This window comes from Symphodus melops (assembly GCF_947650265.1).
Source record: "Symphodus melops genome assembly, chromosome: 1".
In the NCBI taxonomy this organism is placed as follows: Eukaryota; Metazoa; Chordata; class Actinopteri; order Labriformes; family Labridae; genus Symphodus; species Symphodus melops.
The window spans coordinates 29,318,697-29,339,319 of record NC_136691.1 but is presented as its reverse complement, the minus strand read 5'-3'; the positions used below and the strand labels follow the sequence as shown (position 1 = coordinate 29,339,319).

The following is a 20,623-nucleotide window of genomic DNA, read 5'->3' as shown; positions in this document are numbered from 1 at the left end:
CTGGCATTAGGTACCGAGATGAGATCCTTAGACCCCTTGTGAGACCATACTGGTGCGGTTGGCCCTGGGTTCCTCCTAATGCAAGACAATGTTAGACCTCATGTGTCTGGAGTGTGTCAGCAGATCCTACGAGATGCACAGAGAAGTGACTTGATGTTTAAGTGTTCCCTTTATTATTTTGAGCAGTGTATATATATATATGTATATATGTATATATAAATGTATATGTATATATAAAAACATGACACAGGAATTTCTACTTCCTGCTATAAACCACTTTTTAAGAAAAAGAACAAACAGCTTTTTTTAATGGTCTTTTAATACTTCTGCCAGATAAAATAAAGCAACATAAAATCCAGACAGCTTTTTGTTTTTTTTTACAATTGATTATCATAGTGTGAACTTAATACTGTAGCTTAGTCCCTTTAGACACACACAGACGCATACACACGCTCACAAAACAGATTGTATCATTCAGCTTTAACTGGGCACACGCAGGGATCAGCACTGCATGTGAAGAAAACAAAGAAAACACAAAACCTGGCAATGGGCTGAAAAAGGCAACATGGAGAAAAAAAAACATGTTCAGTGAAATTCTCAGAGCATTTTCAAGTAAACAAATAAAGTAGCATGATGAAGTGGACCAAAGGAAGATTAAATGCACTTTTCACATTTGCTTTGCTTGTTGTGGTGAAGAGCTTAATCTCAGGTCTCAAACAGTGTAACTTGTCCCTCATGGCTGTGCATCACGTGGAGGTGGAATGTGCTCCGGCCGTCTCGCCGACAAGTGTCCATCAGTCACTCGGCGTTGGCGAAGCTGGACCTCGTAGCGTCCAAGGATCACTAAAGCGTGATCAAACATTTCATTCAAATCTCTCTGAGGTTCACACGCGTTCCTGTCAGGAGCCATAAATCAAAAGGGGGGGAAACCAAGCAGAACACACTCAAACAGTTGGCTGATAATAATCTTCAGCATCACGACACCACACTCTATCTACAGAGCGCCAAAACCTTCCAATGCGTTTAAATTCACTCGCACTCTTTATGAACAACAAAAAGAAAAAGGTCATTGTGCTATCTGTCAATCACTGAATGTCTCTGCAGTTGAACACGTTGTGCTGATGTGGCTTCGGCAAACGGCACGGCAGCGTGTGCTTCGAAATCTACGCTCGAATCTCAGGAGGGCCCGAGCAAGCAGCTCGTTTTAGTGTCACAGTACGACTCCCACAAGCTTCGACCGCTAAGGCAGGAAATAAGAACGATATGCATCGTCTGTCAGAACAGCTACTCACTTCTATGATTAGAAACCAGGCAAATAAATACAGTGAACTGAGGCACAATAAACACAACAGCAGTCAGATAGTACATCACAGCCACACTTCCTTCAAAGTCTCTGTGTCAGCTTTAAACGTCCTGACAAGCAACAACGCCATTAAAGTGTGTAATTAACCATTTATTTGGATGCTAAATCTGGACGACGTAAAGGCTAACCCTCAACTACAAAGTCACCAAATGAAGTTTGGCAAATTGGAGACAACTTCAACACGAGGCAAGAAAAAAAATAAAATAATAATTATCGTCATGGTAACGGTTTGCGATACTTTAATATGTCTCGTCTGAAAACAAAGAGAGTAATCGCAGTAAGACAAGTCACGGGCTAAATCAATCGTCCGATCAATCGTAAAGGATATTTGGTCAACGAGCGAGATTGAGAGTTTGGTAACAATCGTTAGTTCAGAAAATGATTTACTCACATCATGCCGAGCCTTAACGGGAACATTTCTGTAGGTTAAACAGGAAGTTACAGCTAGCAGAGAATTAGCTTAGTTTAGCATTAACCGTTGGAGCACAGTAGAGAACAGGCGTCATGGCTCGGTCTTCTCTCAAGCTTACTCATTTACATATTTAATATTTATACTCAATATGCGTGAAGAGTGCAAAACAGAGCTTTAAAGGTCAAGTTAGGAGGCGGAGTCAGGGACAATCGGTTCACGTTTTTAAACGGTGGTAAACGGTGGTGATGGCAGAAGGAGCTCTGCGCTCAGGTGGCCCGCTGCAGGGCGCTGTGAGAGGAAGGAGGACGGCCTGCTACGTGAAGCTCGACATCGGCGGAGCGTGAAGGAACCAATGTGATAAATGCACCAGCTAACTTTGGAGAGAGCCAGGCTAGCCGTTTGCATCTGGTTTCCAGTCTTATGCTAAGCTAAGCTAACTAGCATTTCTGCAAACTCCATCTTCTCATTTTAGGAATAACAAAGAAACGGAAGATGTTTTCATAAATAAGTGGAATTATTTCATCAAGGAAAGACGCATTTACCTTCAAGTAAATGTTTGTTAGGCTGGTGTTTAAATACTGAGGCGCTGTGTTCTGTTTACTGTCACAGTAACAGGCGACGCGCGTTGTTCTCTCAGCATGAAGGGAAGTGAAGTCATGTTCAGTCTGCCGTGTTTCATTCATGTTTTCCTTGTATGTTCCTGTGACCGCTCGGCGCCTGGCTGTGCACCGTGTACCCGGCTGGTCCTTTAAACTCACCGTTAAGCGTTATCATCCGTACACTTTACGCCACCGCTAGCTAACGAGTGCTGCTGCTGCCTAAGAGAGTGTGTCGTCGTTTTTAAGCAGCGCATTTCTGTGTTTGCAGAATAAAATAAAGTGAGGATGCAGTGAGTGAGTCATTCTGCCCCGATGACTTCAACACTTTCAAAGGCTCTGAAACATATTTGGCAACAACTTCTCGAACCTTCAGCTTCACAAACTGTAGTGAAAACACAAGAACGCACTCTGGCCCAGAGAAGGAGCTAACATCACAGGCACTTTATCCGTTAAAAGAGAGGCATCTGTATCGTAGTGGAAGACTTGGTGCAAAAAAGGCTGCGTCCATCTGAATCTCCAGGCGCGGTGGGGAATTCCAACACCCCTGACGTTTGGTTCGATACCCTGTGGGAGCTGCGTATTTCCACAAAATATCCAGAAGAAGAAAAATGACAGTGAATCGAACATGAGTTTACTGTGACGGACGATAACCAGGGAAAAGGCACTGACACTTGGTTTCTTTTATTCTTGCAGCTACTTCAGAAGATCCCTGGAGGCAGAGGTGATCTTAGAGTCAGTTCCTACTTGGTTCATTCGGCTTTCGCCATAGTTACCAACAGTAAAAGGCAAGCCCTACACAAGTCCCCCTCACCACTGCATGGAGGATAGCGTAGCTGCATGTTTGTGTTCAGTGAGGCTGTGGTCTGCTTGTAGTGTTGCTTCATGCTGAGGACCGACATGCAGCGTGCGTGAGTGGGCGTTGCTGTTGCGTGGGGAGGGTGAGGTATAACCGTTGACTGAAGAGCGCTCAGGAGGGCTGGCGTAGCTCGGATTGTGCTGCAGGAGCAGGGCGGCTGAGACCATGAAGTCAGGTCTCAAAGTACTTGTAGATGGCTGTGACATAAGTCATGACATTTTGCCAGTCAGGCCTCTCTGTGTGCACCATCTCATTTAAGTCCTGGAAAAGACAAAGACAGATGTTAAGGAAACGTGCTGTGTTGAAGCTTCTCTGACAACAATGCAGCAGCCAGTATGTCCTCCTTCTAACTTTAGATTCTGCTCCTGAATGCTCTGGATCTGATTGGACCAGAGAAGGTAGGCGGGGCTTTGAAGGCCGTTTTGGACGCCCCTGGGTTTGCCAGATATGAGAGCAGTTATCAGGTCAACAGGTGTTGCAGCGATGGAAGCGGGCAGTGGAACTGCTTCAGAGAGAAGTGATTGTACCCGAGCTAAAAAGCCTCTGCATGTTTCTAATAAGCTCCAGCAGCAGAAAGCTGCTCAAACTAGGATCAATGTTGGAGATGCTTTTGAAACATGGAGAGAGGTTAGAACGCAGAAAGCTTTACAGACCCATGCAGAGCTGGCTAAACACTGAAGCTACAGTGTCCACCACATGCAGAGCTGGCTAAACACTGAAGCTACAGTGTCCACCACATGCAGAGCTGGCTAAACACTGAAGCTACAGTGTCCACCACATGCAGAGCTGGCTAAACACTGAAGCTACAGTGTCCACCACATGCAGAGCTGGCTAAACACTGAAGCTACAGTGTCCACCACATGGTGACCTGTGTGAGAGGAGGACCAGCTGCTCCTTTAAGCAAATATTTTGACTTTTTTTTTGGATAGTGTTTTTATCTGGAGTTCATACAGTCCTTTTTTAAACATCCATTTATTATGCTAAGCTAAGATAAGATAATCTAAGCTAAGCTAAGCTAATTGCCTCACAGGAAAGAGAGGGACTGTAAGTAACAGGCTTCATGGATTGCTGAAATGATTAATGACTTTCACTGTCTTTGTTAAAACCATATTGTGATGACATGTAGTGACACTCTGTTTCATTTTGTACGGTTGTCATTTTACTGGACTTTTCTGTCGCAGCACAGCCTCACACATCTGCAGGTCAACGATGTTTCAGAGGACAAAAACTCAAAAGACAAACTGAGCAGCATGTAAGAAGGAGTGAAGTAAGCAGGCCTTTTCCCAAACGTGCTCTGTATGCTGCATGTTCACCCCGAACTGTTTTCTCTCCAGATAAAGTCGAGTTTAGGTTTCATTTTGAGGGGATTTTGACAGCTGAAGAGAGACAGCAACTGTTGGGAGGAGAGAGAGGGGAGAGACATGCAGCCAAGAGCCGAGGTGGGATTCAAACCCACAACTGCATGTGCAATTGTTCTGAACTGTCGAGTGTGTTTTATTCTGAAAATAAACTGCATGTTTTAATGTTGACTTCCTGTCCTGCTCTGCTGTAAATTGATGCACGTTGTGTATTTTCTGCAGAGAGCTCTCCGACGTGACGGAGCTGAGACGCACACACATTGAATACAAGTAAACACCTTTCAGAGACAGACGGGCACGTGGTCATAATAAGCTACACTGTTCATATTTGTCAACACAGCAGAATAAAGCTCACCAAAGTGCATTTGATGCCCACACTTTCGGCCGCCTGGAAAGCCAAGGTGAAGTTTCTCCTCTGAAAGGAGAAGAGCGAGTCAGGGTCACAGAGGAGTCACACTACAGCACGTCTGACCGTGCTCATCAAAGAGTGGCGACGGCGTTCCCAGGAGCGGTACTTGCCTTGTCCTGGCTGCCGAGCTCTTGGTAGGGGATGTGTGCGGGCAGGTAGGTGTGGAGGACGGCGCAGAAGGCCAGGCCATCGTTCCAGCTGCTGCTGAAGTTCGTGATATCGATGTTCTGAAAGATAAAGCCAGAGATGGTTTCAGTCCAGGATGAGACATCGGAGGGGACAACATTTCCTCCCCGGTCATTAACGTCTCTCTCCACCGCCAGCGTGCGTTACAGCGACACCTTCAACAGTGTACAGACTCCGTCGTCATGGAAACACTTCAAACAATTTACCCACAGGGACTTTTATATCAAGCATCAACCTATCCCATTTATCACGGTTTCCACGCTGAGCAGCGTGACCTTTGCAGCGGCAGTAAATCTGTGATCCGAGTGTAAACTAGACGGGAGTCACAGCGGGAAGCACTCAGAATGAAACGTCAGGTTTTTGTCTGGTAGGCAACACAGGATGTGGTAAATGGTGCACACTTCCTGGTGAAGGCCTGAGGTTCCATGGTAACCAGAACCCACATCAGATAAAAGGGGTAAACATCCCTTCAGTCTGCAGGTGATCCAACATTGTCTTTAAAGCTCGGACAAGAACGACAAAGCAGCAGGTTGATCCGAGCACGGAGGTGGTAGCGGTGGCGTGCACACACTCTGTGGTCATGCAGCGATGACAGGGAATAAACATCGCTCGAGCAGAGATTACATCCTGCTGCATCCTCACTTTGTGAAGAGCTGAAGTCAGAGTGAACTATTTGGCTGTTTCTCCACGAGGAGATTTTCCTGCATGTGTAAATGCACTTGTTGAGTGACAGGGTTGGTACCTGATAACCCTCAGTCTTCTTCTGGCACCACTTCAGCAGAGCGTTTCTCTTAGAGCCTCCGTACTCTCTGGCCAGTGCTGACAGCGGGTCCTTCCTCTCTTCTCTGTGACACACACACACACACAGATGATGTGATGACTTTACAACATGTTTGCTGTCAGTACAACCCAGAGACGGACAGGGACCCGGCAGCTGGTACCTTATGCGACTGCGTGCTGTGGGGGTGACGGACGCTGTGGGGGAGGAGGAGGACAAGGAGAGAGGGGAGGAGGCGGCGCTCATGGCCATTAATGAGGTGGAGGACGTCCCATCTGCAGCAGACATGTCCCTCTTGATCTCCTCGCTGCTCCGGCGGGACACTGCTCGGGGACAAATATACATTTCTCATTAAAACGTGCACTCAATTGGTTTTGAGCCGTTTCTGTAACTCGAGCAGCCTCTCTCACCTGAGATCGTCTTGGTGGAGTCCATGTTGGAGACCCGTTGGAGGGCAGATGGAGGCCTGCCGCCCGAGGACCCCCGGAGAAGGTGCTCAGCTGTGGATACATTAAAGGGCACACGTTATAGTTGTACATTTATGTTGGTAACCTGAGTTTCTATGGACACACAACATGTGAAATAAGTCCATCCAGTCCTTTGATTGTGTTCTGCAGAAGTTTTACCACACACGAGAAAAATGCTCCGTTTCCAATTTTCTCACTTTGTGACATCACAAGTCTGATTGTGGTAAGAAAACCCCCTCCTCCCCCTGATATCTCCACCCATGGACTCCACCTCCAGACTAGAGCTACACCTTTTGCACAAGTCCAACATTTGTATTTTGCTCCAGAGGAGTGACGTCTACGGGGGAAACTCAGGGTGGGGGGGAGAAGAGTATTTACATCACATACAGCAGTGTTTTCATCAGGGACTTCCTCAGATATGAGCGGGGACGAGCGAGGCTCCCTCACTCAGCAAGCACAGAATAAATGAGGGGGACGTGGAGGGTTATGGCCACGTCTGCACGTTCACAGGAAACACTTGAAGTCGCTGCTGGTGAGAGTGAACTGAGGGATCTTGTGTTTGGGTTTGGATTAACTAAACATGGAGTCAACAAACACTCAACCTGCTCATTTCCAACTCCAGGCTGCTGGGAAAAACCGTGACGTTATTTCTCGTGAGAAAGGGGAGTGCTCCTCTATTTGACCCACGTTTAACCCTTTCTGATTCCCACAGAGGTGTAACTGCACAACACACGCAGAGCATGTGTACAGGGACGGCTGCCTCACCTGGCATGTTGATGTCCGTGTAGCTCGGCCTCTTGTCACTCAGAGAGGAGAGCGGCTTGGCTGCTGACATGGACCCGCTGATGGAGTGTCTCTGAAACAGCAAAAGAAACATCCAGATCCTGAGCTCAACTTCGTCTTTGCATCAAGGCTGCGTGTGGTTCAACAGAGTCTGAACTAAAGAGCGGAGCAGAACAGGAGCCGGGTCATTACAGCACGGAGGTCGTAGCGGTGGCGTGCAGACACTATGACTTCAACACGACAGCTGGGAATCTTTTGGTGTCTCCCCACAGGACGAGATTCGATTGAGAATCTAATTTTGATTCAGAACGATTCTGGATCCGTGGACTCAAAGTCTACCTGAACAAGTCCATACTTCAGCGTCTGCTCCAGTCACCTGTGAGACCGACTGACCTCCGAGCTGCTCCATTTGGCATCTTACTGAGTGAAAGAGCTAGCATTAGCACATAGCCAGTCGCTTGCTCTACGAAGGCCGTGTACAGAGACCTCACCACCCACTCCCACTCGCTCGAGCTGAATTCTCCTGATTACATCCCGCTGTTCGTTCTGACCTCAGCTCAGCCTAACCTGCATAATGGAGCAGATTAATAAGGGCGCGGAGGTCGTAGCGGTGTCGTGCAGCAGTCACAGTAAAAACACCTCTCCTCCTCCTACGACTCGCTCGAGTGAACAGTCTGTCTGTTTACGTTCACACACTGAACTAAATGTGACAATGAAATTAGTCTCGTTCATCCACTCACCCTGCCTCTTTGATTTCAGACTCTATCTGTTTCTATCTCTGAAATAAAGCATCAAACAAACCCCGAGATCATCTGCACTAATTGATCTTTTACTTCTGGTCCTGCTTCACACGGCAGATTAATTAGGCTGATTTTGGCCCCGATCATCATAAGATAATCTTCCTGCCGTGTGTGGTGTGTTCAGACCGCTCTCGTCTGGTCGGAAGAATGTCGGGACCGCTCCGATCTCAAATCGGGGATATTCAACATGTTGGATTGTTTTGGCCCGATTTCTCATCATGTGTGGTTTTTCCCCCCCCGAGGAGAAAACGAGCACGAGCCTGTTGACTGTGACGCGTAGCCAATCAGAAAGCGAGGTGACGTCGTGGTGAGGAAACACCGGGAGCAAAACAACAACTCACATGGATATCAACATGTAGCAGGTACAGCTCCTGTAGTCTCCGCTGTGACCGACGCCTCTTTTTAAAACCTGTTTTGCATCGTCTTCGCCCGTTTGTTGACTCTGGAATCACGTTTGATCTCGAGAGGTTTTGGCAGATTTCCTGATTGACGTTGAGTTGATGTGGCCGCACACCACACACTGCACGACCAAAACTGTAAAACCTCTGATTATTTATTTATTATTAAATCCTGCCGTGTGAACCAGCCTTTAAAGAACTACACTTCATAAATATCATATGCAACATCTGTACGGCTGAGAGCTGAGCTGGTTTCACCTGCACCGAGGCTAAATCATTCTGCTCGGATGAAAAGAAAAGGCTTCCCGTCTCTGGTCTGTATTGACACATGTCCCGTCCCGTGTACCTGTATGGGTGAGACAGCAGCTGCTGGGGGCGTCTTCAGGGGGCTGGGACTGAGTGGGGTGGTGCGGGGGGGCAGCGGGGCGGCTGACGCTGTTGGAGCCACAGCGGCACCATTTGTGGCAGTAGGAGACGGACCTTAGAGAAGAAACACAAACAGAGACCTGAAAGAAGGTGGCACACGTGCGACGGAGACGATGTGAGGTGATTTATGGTTTATGTGTTTGAACACCGTCAACAGCCTTTAAAACCACGGAGCAGCGCAGGGCGGTGGAGCGGTACCTTGCGAGGCGCTGTCGAAGCTCTTGATGAGTGTTTTGACGGTGGGCGAGGGTTCGGAGGAGGTGGAGGATCGTCTGCTGAGCCCCATCCCCTGCCGCAGAGCAGCCAGGTCCCGCTCCACGGCGTTCATGTAGTTATACACGCGGCCTCGCTCCTCGTCCTGCCTGCCAAACATCAACGTCTGTTAGTTTATCACGAGCACGCCGGTCAGATCAAGTCCGTCATCACTGGCCGTGTGTGGAGGCCTCTTTAATCAGTCAGCTCTGTTGCTAAGCAACCAGATTCATAATCAAACAGGCAAAGTTCGACCTCTCCTCAGTTTGTTTACAAACACGAGGCAGAAGATGACAGAAGATGGCGTCCTTCCGGCGGGCGCTCTGTCGTTCTTACTTGCGGCTCTTGACCTCGTCCAGTTCCTTGCTCAGCTTCTCGTTCTTCTCCAGAGCTTCCTGCAGCCGGCGCCGCAGATCTCCGATCTCCTCCTGAGCTTCTGACTTGATGTCGTTAGCAATGACAACGGCGGTCTGCAGATCAGCCTGGAACTGACGCCACTCCATTGACTCCTCCTGCACACACACGCACACACACACACACACATGATATACGGGATTATTTGAGTTTTAAAGGTTTGCTCCAAGCTGCAACATGTGACACACTGAAGTCTGCAGGAACTCGTAACAGATTAGTTACTTTCTGTATTTGGCCGTTAAAGTTACGGACATGAAAGAACGCTCGCTACTCGTTACTTTTTGTGAAACAGCCGACAACATGCGGGCGACATTACGCTAACGCCATCACAGCAGCATCCTGGGAGAAAGGTCGGGCGCTGTAAAACAAACAGACAGGTGTTTTGAAATACTAACGTTCCTAACAAGGCGCTTGGAGAGGGCGGCGTGCTGCAGACACACGGGCACAGAGCGGGTTGGTCACCCCTGCTCTTCTTCAATAAAGCAGCTGGCTCTCTTTGAACGGGTCTTTCTCTTCTTCCTTCTGTTCTAGCAGGTACGCTCCTCTCCTTCCCTGAGCTGTGAGCGCGTGCCCTGCTTGTTCCCGACCTCCTGCAGCCGGGGACGCGTGAGGAAGACAACTCCGGAAAATATCGGAAGATGAAGAGTTCGAGAAAATTCTGGGATTTAATCTTACCCTGAGTCTGCGGTGAAGAATCTTTATCTCTCTCTCCATGTCGTGCTTCTGGTCCTGCAGCTTCTTCACCGAGTCTGTGACAGGAGCAACAGGAAGGTCAGGAAACGTGTGTGTGTGTGTGTGTGTGTGTGTGTGTGTGTGTGTGTGTGTGTGTGTGTGTGTTTAATGACTGCTGTCCGTGCACTCACTCTCCAGGTCTGTGATGATGAGGTTGTCGTGGAGTTTTAGAGCTCGGTGCTGCTCCACCTCGTCCTCCAGCTCAAAGATGGTTTCCTTCATGTCTGCGATCTCCGTCTCTTTCTCCTGCAGCTCCTCGCGCTGCTTCTCCAGAGCGTGTGCCTGCTCGCCCATCTGCTGCTGCACCTGCCCCTGGAAGTCTCGATATTCCCTGTCCAGCTGCACAAACACAGACATGTCATCAGCATGACAATCAAAGCACCATGCTGCTAACTGACTGAGAGTTACTGTACACGGCGTGACACCTCAAACCCTCCTTCAGCTTTTAACTGACCTTACTAAAAGTCTCCTGCAGCCGCGTGAGTTCACTGTGAGCTTGTTCCAGCTCCTCCTGCAGCTTTGCCGCCTTGGCCTCTGCCTCCTCTTTCCCCAGACGGACTCCTTCCAGCAGCTGGCAGATGTCATTTTTGTCCCCTGCAGTGTGAAGAGAGTACAGCTCGGCCACCCTCTGCCTCTCCTGGTCCAGCTGGGCTCTGCAGCGGCTCAGCTCCGCCTGATCACTGCTCACTGCCGCCTTGTACTCTTCGAGCGCCGCCCCCATGGCTGCTCGGCCCTGTCTCTCAGACTCCATGATGCGCTCCATCTGGTGGTTCCTCTCCTTCAGGGCTCCGATCATCTCCTGGGCCTCTGCGTTGTCCTGTTCAGCCATCTTCAGAGTGTTGGACAGGTGCTGTTGAACCCCCAGCAGCTGCTCCCTCTCGAAGCGGGCGTTATCTGCCAGGTCTGCGTAGCGCTGCTCCAGCTCCATGTAGCGCCCACTCTTTATGTCCTCCTCCAGCACGTAAGATATGTGATGCTCCTCCAGCAGACAGCGCAGGTATTCAATCTGTCGACCGTACAGCTCCAGCTTGTCGCTCTGCTGACACAGGGAGTCCATGAGGATCACCTTCTCTTCCCCCAGACGCTCGTTCTCTCCGTTCAGCTCCTGGGTGATCTGCTGCAGGTCGGCCAGCTCCTGCAGGGTGGCCTGGAGCTCCTCAGCAGTGCTGTGCTGGTTCTCCTCCATCTGATGGATTCGCTCCGTCAGACATGCCACTGACACCTCGCTGGCATTGCCACTGCTGCCCCTCCGTGAGCGGTCCCTGCTGGGGGCGCACTCAGACTCGGATGACGAGGAGGCTCCGGAGGGGGCGTCCAGAGCATCGTCACTGGAGGTGACGGCCTGGTACACCTCGCTGGATTCACTGTCGAGGTTGTCAGCCGAGCCTCCGTGCTGATGTCCTGTGAGCAGATCCTCCAAAGAGCCAGGCGCCGAGCCTTCGACCGAGGAGGTGAGTGTTCCTGTTCCTCCACCGTCGCTCTGCCCGCTGCCGGCTGCCAGGTCTGGGCTCAGGGAGGCGTAGTTGAAAAGTTTGTCGGAAGCATCCAGCCTCTGCTCCAGAGAGAAGCCCAGGGCGTTGAGCCGGTCTTTAAGCATTCTGTTCTCACTCTTTAGCATGTTGAGCTCCTCTCTGATGGCCTGGTTCTGCTCTTGTAAGAGAATCAGCGTCGACTCCACGTCAGCTGCAGTGATGGCTGAAACCTGGGGCTTCTCTTCCTCCGTGGATCCTTCCTGCACCGTTACTTTTTTCCCTCCTAAGCCGAGCTGGACCCTCATATCTCGGAGCTCCCCACGAAGGTGCAGAATCTCCACATCTTTACTTTTAGCGAGACCCAACAGGTCTTTCACTTTGGTCTCCAGCGCCACCTTATCACTGATCTGGCCGTCGGATTTCGACTTGCTCATGCGGCCCTCAGACTCTGTGAGTGTTTGACTGCGAGAGCGCTTCCCTGAGGCCACATCTCCAGCTACGCTCCCCGACACCAACTGCTTTTTATTGGCCGAGGTCCTGGCGGTCCGGAGACGGTCTCGTGATGAAGTAGGCTCCTTGGGGACTGAAGTTGTTGCGCGCTTGGATGAAGTACCTGGTGAGAGAAAAATGTTACCTTTAAGGTGCCATAAATGAATTTCTGGGTCTGGAATATTTCCTGATAGAAATACCGGATGTTGTCTTGGTCTTGCTGTCTAGGTTGCTGGCATTAGTCCCAACAGAGGCGGTCCTCTTGGTTTTGGAAACAGCATTATTTGATGCAGGATTGCCTCCAGCCATAGCTGCTAAAAGATCATCGTTGCTTTTCACCTGAATGCACAAAGAGCAACAAAGTAGGTCAAAAACAAATGTAAAGATTTAAATCCCAGGCGGCATTAATCAGCTTTTTGTTGTTTTTCTTTGACCTTGGACAGAGGGGCCGTTGTGCCGGTCTTTGCTGCAGACTTTCCCGTGGTCGCAGTGGCCTCTGCCTTCCCTCGCTCTCCGCTCACCTTACTCACCACTGGCCGGACCGACTTCTTCATGCTGCGCTCTCTGAAGACGATACATTGACGGCTCAATCTGCGCACACAGAGGGAAGAACAAATGTAAACACGCACAGACAGTGTGTGTTTACAGATCAGTCTACACTGGGTCATGTCTCCTCTGCCATGCATGGAGGGAGGAAGGTGAGACGGAGACATGTGGGTGTCACAAATGTTGAGGCTCTTAACAGACAAAATAAATACACATGATCAGAAAGCAGAGAGACATCAACACTCAAATCTGAGATATATGTCCTCTGTCTCCACCTCCAACAACCAAATCAATGCTTTTCTTAGTTCCCAGTTTGGTCTCCAGGGTTCGGGTGTTTCTATTGAACACACGGACTCCTCAAAGCCATTAGCCATATTAGCTCATCCAGTGACTGTTGGTATCGGCTCTTTTCATCAGAGAAAAATGGGAGTACTGTATCTCAGGAACTACGCCACCTACAGTGCTCAAATGTTGCACACAAGTACCAACTTGTATAGCACCTTTCATGGAAATCTGAGAATTCTAAAATTGGACCACTTGGCGCGGAATGACCCACCTATAAACCGCTCTATTTCAGCCCTGCTCAGAACAGGCTGTTTCTGTGTCTGTAGCTTTAAATATGTAAATGAGCTGTGTCTGACCACGCCCCCTCTCTGGAAGGGCTCGGGTGTACTCGCTGCTTTCTGGCTCCATGTCCTATTGTTTACGGTGAGAAGGCAGACTCAGAGGGCAGAACAAACACCTAGCTGTGGGAGTGTCACCCACCTGGGGGAGGGGCTACTGCCCTTTGTGATGTCATGAAGGGAAAACCTCCAAACAGCCTGTTTGAGCACACATTTTCAGAAAAGTGGAGCAGGCAGAAGACGGAGAGGATGGACTTCTCTCATCACTGGGGGGTTTGACACACATCAAAGTTAAGCCCTGTTTCCACTGAGCGGTCCGGCTCGGTTCGTCTCGGTACGGCGCGCAGTTTGCGGCATTTCCATAGACGAATCCCGGGAAAGATTCCCAAATAACCGATCCGTACTGTCCCACTTTTTGGGTACCTTCTGTTGGGGTGCCAAGAATGTGGAGCCGACCCGAAAAGGTGGAGCTAAACACTGATTGGTTGAAAGAATCGTCACTTCCTGTGTTACGTCGGCAAACAAAACTCCGCCGTGTTTAAAGCATTGACTGTAACACAGCTGATTGTTTACGTGTGTATTTGTCCTCGTCGCTCACAGCCTTCTCTGAAACAAGTTCTTGTAATAAAGAGTCACATGACAGTGACAGAGGAGATGAACTGCTGGATGTCTCCAGCGTTGGTTTTGTTTGTGTAGCGTTTTTCTCTTTTGTTGAATTTATTAGTTAGCGGTTAGCGGTTAGCTGTTAGCGGTTAGCTGCTATCATATGATGCTATTTACATAGCGGCTATCAGCATCCACCAGCTTACACGCCACCTACCAAATAGGGCATGGGTGGCTGTGGAAACACAAACAGGATCGGGCTTAATCGAACTGAACCGTACCGATCCGTACCGGACTGCTGTGTGGAAACGAGGCTTTAGGAAAACAGGGTGATGTGGATTTTCACATTACATGTGACAGTTAAAGAATCGTTATCAGGAGTTTGATTGGCCTTTAAATGTGCAGACCATTAAATATATACAAAGAATCTATGTAACAGACCATCCATCCACAAACAGTTTGTCAGTTTATAAAGAAACAAGACGAGTAATCTTCCCAGCCTCATGCTGAGGAAATGACTTCTAATGAGCGTCAGCTGGTTGGACTCTGCTGCCCAGGTACACATGTACTACAAGCTCAAGGTTACAAGCTGAGCTCTGCTTTTAAACACATTGATGCATGTGAGGTTTACATCCATGCAACTCTTCAAGCGTTCATCATAACAATATTAATCTCGAGCTGCTTTTTCCCCAGTAGGTGCCGTTAGCTCAGCCCTTCCGAAGTTCATCTCCATGCCTGCAGACCTGCCCTTATTAGGAAGCTTCATGTCAGGCCTCACTTTGAACATGCTGTTTCTCATGTCTGAAGACTCTTCACGTTCCCTCTCTGTGTCAACGTGTTCTTTTAAATCACTTAAGCAGTCAAGCTATAAATATTTGTCTGTGAAGCTTCTGTGTGTGTCTACAGATTTAGACAAAGACAACTCATAATCTGTATCATCCTCCCTGGATGGAAGAAATGTCTCCAGCAGCTGAAGAGACAGACAACTCAATATCTGTCTGTATCTTTTTCACATCTAACTCTGTTCTTCATGGGTTTGAATGCAGTGATTCATAACTAATATGCTCTAAAGGCCTGTTTCCATGAGTACTGGCATGTGCACATAGCAACAAGCCAGTTCACTGAATAGTTGAATGTGTGTCAAAGCACATGCTTGAAGCGGAGAGTCGGAGCGAGAGCGATTCTCTTTTCATTGGATATGAATAGACACGGCAGGCTGGGGACTCAAAGTGGAGCTAAATGGGGCAGAGGCAGTCTGTCACGGTCTCACTCTGCAAACTGACTGCAGAAAGGTTTACTGTACACCTTCTTCAGTATTCCAACACACCTCAGGAATTTGACCACACTGTTTGTTTACAGTTTGTAATGGAGAAAAACGTAGCAGCTTACACCAACATGTGATATTATTCAAGCTTTTTCAAAGATGATGCCCTTTATCTACGAAAGCCGTCACAGAGACCGGCCCCTCACAGCAGGAGGCGATCCCTGTCAGACCCGTCCCACTGGCTCCAGGGGAATCCTCCAGAAACTGTCCTGCAGCTCACTCAGACTGTCCGCATAATAAATACTTTGAGGCTGGAGGAGAAACTCTGGGGGAAGTCTGAGCAAAAAAATTCAGCTGCTTGCGTTTACACCTGCAGCTCCACCGTCAAATATCAGGAGTTTTCTGCAGGTGTTAAAGCACCTATTAAGCCCCGTTTCCACACAGCAGTCCGGTATGGATCGGTACGGTTTGGTTCGATTAAGCCCGATCCCGTTTGTGTTTCCACCGCCACCCGTGCCCTATTTGGTAGGCGGCGTGTAAGCCGGATTACGATAGCCGCTATGTAAATAGCGTCATATGATAGCAGCTAACCGCTAACAGCTAACCGCTAACGTCTAACTAGTAAATTCAACAAAGGAGAAAAACGCGACACAAACAAAACCAACGTCGACATCCAGCAGTTCATCTCCTCTGTCACTGTCATGTGACTCTTTATTACACAAACTCATCCAGCTTTGTTTCAGAGAAGGCTGTGAGCGGCGAGGACAAATACACACGTAAACAATCAGCTGTGTGTTAGAGTCAATGGTTTAAACACGGCAGAGTTTTGTTTGCTGACGTAACACGGGAAGTGCCGATTCTTTCAACCAATCAGTGGACTGTATTGTTTAGCTCCATCTTTTCGGGTCGGCTCCACATTCTTGGCACCCCAACGGAAGGGTCCCAAAAAGTGGGACCGTACGGATCGGTTATTTAGGAATCTTACCGGGATTCGTCGATGGAAACGCTGCAAAATGCGCGCCGTACTGAGACGAACCGAGCCGGACCGCTCAGTGGAAAAGGGGCTTTTGTGACTTCACACTGGGCTGACCTGACTGACAGGGGGCCGCAGTTTAACGGTTTGTCAGGAGGCTTAAAACCCGCCTCAGCACCAGCTCTCAGCCTGTCGTTAGCTTGACTAAAAGTTAGGCTGAGACACGGAGGCCGCCATCTATGGGACGGCAGCGCCCCCTGCAGGAACAGACAGGTGATTTCAGTAAGGCTGCAAACACCACTTTGATAATGCTGTTAGAGTAAGGAGGGTTTTATTTAAAATATATAATTACATGCAAAACGCCACAATGACACACAACCAAATATCCCTTTGTGCAGAACAAGCTGCTCCTCACTCAAATCAGAAACCTCAAACTCTTTCATTTAGAGGTCCAGGATTACACCACAGTGGTAATGAATTCAAAGGACGTGCTCCAGGGCTGACCGAAGGGACAGGCGGATGTTGTGTTCCTTCAGAGAAAGTTGAACAAAGCATGAAACTGAGACGGAGGATGCAGACGTAACAGACATCTGAAGTCTGGGAAAGGACGGGGGCAGGGGGGGGGGGGTAGTACCAGTACTCACGACCCCCTTCTCCACCCACCTTCCTTATTCATGCTTTAACTGCACCGACCACTTCCTTGCCATAACATCAGCTTCCTGTGGGGGCGTCTCCCGTTGAAAAAGGAACGGAGAACCCTACAAAGGTGACTCTGTTAACAAGCACACACAGCCATCAGTCCTCCTTACACCGAGCAGAGATGAACAAACTTTGAGGTTCATTTAGCCGAATATAACTCACGATTTATACAGAGGCACAAGCTGAAGCAATAAAAGAAGCCATTTAAAAAAATAAATAAAGTCAAACCAAGGACCAGTCGTTGTTATTCTGGTTCATAAATGGCCAGATTATTCAACTAAAATAAATAACGTCTTTAATGAATGCATCTGAGGGGTAAATATGTGTTTATTTATATATCTATATCTTAAGATCGAAGATAGATTCAAGGAATATATTTCTGTACTACATCTCCTCTCGCCTGGTAACAGTATTAACTCATTCACACCCCACTGATAAAGCAGTGGGAGCAACATCGGGTTCAACGCCTCAGCCAAGGACACATTGACATACAGCTGCAAGAGCTGGGGGATCGAACCCCGACCTTCCAGTTATCACACACACACACACACACACACACACACACACACACACACAGGGTGCAGTTGTTTGTCTTTAGGACCACCCAAAGTTTCTGACAAGCTGCAACATGAGCTCACGTTCCCCGTGTTATTTCACAACATGAGACTTTATCCACTATTCAGTGAAAACGGGTTTTAATGGATGAAAACAGAAATGGTGAGATCTGGTTCAATAACGACGGAGTCTCAACTTGAAAACACAGAGATAACCCTGCAAGCTAGTTAGCTAATATGTCAGGCACGCAGGGAATGTTAGTTATTAAGTTTCCTGTTTGACTTTCAAAACAAAAGCACTAACTTAAACTGAAAGTAATAATATCCAAACTCCGACAAAACTTTCAGATGGTTAAAGTCAAAAACAACTAATACCAAACGACAACATTGTGATTTCTAATTTGAGGACGTGTTGCCAAGATGTTCAGGGCAAATCACGTCGTAATTTTATCAGAGAATTGAGTGAAAGGAATTAAATGCTGCTTTAAATCCAGAAACAACACTTATTTAACTTTAATAAGAAGTCACACTGAGTTACAGTTAGATACCATTTCGACACATCATGAAGTCTTATTTTGAAATCAATTATAGTAGAGCTATCCATGCTAATTTTATTTAGCTTGAAAGCTGCTGTCCAAACTCTAGTTTAAGGATTCAAACAATGACTGTCACGTTATTTAAGACGAACAAACAGGACACAGTGACGTAACTTCAAAGTACGTGTGTGTGTGTTTGCTGTCAGTATGATAGTTTGTCTTCAACTGCCTGTAAACAATGAACAAGCTAATGATGCTAACAAAGCTAATGATGCTAACAATGCTATTGATGCTAACAATGATAGCATAGCCGGCACACAGAAAAGCGCCCTGTCGTTAAACTTACCGAATGTCCTTACCTGGTGCTCACCTGAGTTTTCGGTTTAATGGGGGGTTACATGTCCGACCACGGTCCAGTTCGCTGATCTTCTCCGTCGGGCAGATGTGAGCCCCTCTGAGCAGCCGGATGATCCTCTGCTGCCCCCTCCTCTGGTTGCATCATCTCAGCATCACCCACTGAAAGGGGGTGGGGGGTGGGGGGGGGACATCCAGCATTTAATATGATTGTGTCCAATTCATTTTATGACCAAAAGTCATATTCCAGATATAATAAATATTTACACCCAGAGGGGCAGCTTGTCAACGGCAAGGCGAGACACTGCTTGGGGCCCTAGATCCAGGAGGAGGGCCCACAAACTTTAATCCAGCAGCGACCCAAAATGTGCACATTTTGTAATGACAGTAGGAAACCTCCTTAAAGGGGCCCTCATCCAGCACTTATTCTTGTGGCTGTACTAAACAAAAGCTTATCAATGAAAATCAACAAAGAAGAAAATCAGAGGGATTATCTGTCTAAAGGGGAGAAAACAGAGAGAAAGAGGGGTAAGTGTTGGGACACTATAGGACAGTGGTGTCCAAACTTTCTTTCTTGCGGGCCTCGTTAGAATCGCTCACGGGCCACAGGGTTTGTTTGTTTATTTGTTTTTTTTAAATATTGGAAGGAACTTTTTGTATTTTGACCACTTCAAAAAATAATGTAAGTACGCAGTGAGAAACTGTTGTGTTCTACTTTTTTGGAAAGAATAGTCAGGCTTTTATAGGTCTCCCTCGCTAACATGAAAAAGAAAAAAAGAACGAAATATGCCATCTGATGAGGCCTGGGGCCAAAATCTTCTGATTCTTCGATTTGAAGTCAAGGGCCACAAATGGCCCCCGGGCCGCACTTTGGACACCCCTGCTATAGGATATGATGGTGATGAATGTGGGTTGTAGGGTCCCCGATTATTTCTTGCCTGAGGCCCCAACTCTAGAATCTCCACTTTCTACATCAAACTATTTCCAGTGTATATAAGGATTTACCGTAAATTCCGGACTATAATACTTTTTTCTCACACTTCGAGCACTGCGGCTTCTACTCCGGTGCGGCTAATGCATGGATTTTTTATGGGGGACAATGAGCTTCTGCCGCAAAAACATTTGACTTCGTCACGTCGGATCTTAATATCAGTCATTTTGCGCTTCATGCACGCACCCTCATGATGGAAAACACACGGAGAAATACATATGATGCAGCTTTCAAGTTAAAGGCGATCGACCTGGCTGTCAAAGAAGCTAACAGAGCTGCTGCACGTTAAGATGACACTGACAGCGACAACAGAGACTGAGGAAGTGAGTAATGAAGTCATTCTGAGGCAGTGAATGGATGGACTTTTTCTTGTGAAATATATTACGGTCATCTTTTTCATCAGCCGTGTTACAGACACCGTCGGCTAGGCTTCGTATTGTAACGGTTCATGTTGTAAAGTCAGTAGTTGATAATGTGTTCATAATTCCGATTATGTGGAGAGTCAGTGAATGCACCAGCGAGAACGTGTTGAGTGGCTGTATGAGAGAACGCTGGGTGAGAGAGTTGGATTGTTACGGCAAGTTATGTGTTGCTCTCTGCTGTTAACGGCGTGGTCACGGCCGACAGTGATCGGGTTATTAAAAGTTATTATTTGAACGCTCTCGTCGTCCTTTAATGTCCGTACGGACGCTACAGTATTTGCGGATGTTACCGGTAGCCTACGTCTGTGTAAATAGCTCTTGTTATAGCGTGGACACCTGCGGCTTATAATCAAGTGCGGCTTTTATATGTACAAATACATTTACCGTAAATTCCGGACTATAAGCCGCTACTTTTTTCTCACACTTCGAGCACTGCGGCTTCTACTCCGGTGCGGCTAATGCATGGATTTTTTATGGGGGACAATGAGCTTCTGCCGCAAAAATATTTGACTTCGTCACGTCGGATCTTAATATCAGTCATTTTGCGCTTCATGCACGCACCCTCATCATGGAAAACACACGGAGAAATACATATGATGCAGCTTTCAAGTTAAAGGCGATCGACCTGGCTGTCAAAGAAGCTAACAGAGCTGCTGCACGTTAAGATGACACTGACAGCGACAACAGAGACTGAGGAAGTGAGTAATGAAGTCATTCTGAGGCAGTGAATGGATGGACTTTTTCTTGTGAAATATATTACGGTCATCTTTTTCATCAGCCGTGTTACAGACACCGTCGGCAAGGCTTCGTATTGTAACGGTTCATGTTGTAAAGTCAGTAGTTGATAATGTGTTCATAATTCCG

At 47.8% G+C, this 20,623-nt stretch overlaps 1 protein-coding gene across 3 annotated transcripts; it reads right to left on the bottom strand.

Annotated features, from left to right (window-relative positions):
* Positions 1-2,010: 2,010 nt before the first annotated feature.
* On the bottom strand, positions 2,011-18,718 carry specc1la (sperm antigen with calponin homology and coiled-coil domains 1-like a). Of its 3 annotated transcripts, XM_079348099.1 has the most exons (17): positions 18,614-18,718; positions 18,339-18,508; positions 12,629-12,785; positions 12,395-12,533; positions 10,688-12,318; positions 10,365-10,572; positions 10,177-10,250; positions 9,424-9,599; positions 9,034-9,197; positions 8,756-8,889; positions 7,194-7,284; positions 6,372-6,461; positions 6,125-6,284; positions 5,926-6,028; positions 5,108-5,224; positions 4,944-5,003; positions 2,011-3,491 (listed from the first exon to the last, which is right to left on the bottom strand). In XM_079348099.1, the coding sequence occupies exons 3-17, from the start codon at positions 12,746-12,748 to the stop codon at positions 3,402-3,404; spliced, it is 3,357 nt and encodes a 1,118-aa protein (XP_079204225.1). In that variant the 5' UTR covers positions 12,749-12,785; positions 18,339-18,508; positions 18,614-18,718; the 3' UTR covers positions 2,011-3,401. The 3 variants fall into 3 exon arrangements, with proteins under 3 accessions (XP_079204225.1, XP_079204226.1, XP_079204227.1); XM_079348100.1 differs by having other exon boundaries at positions 18,352-18,714; XM_079348101.1 differs by having other exon boundaries at positions 18,363-18,714.
* Between the last annotated feature and the right edge of the window lie 1,905 nt (positions 18,719-20,623).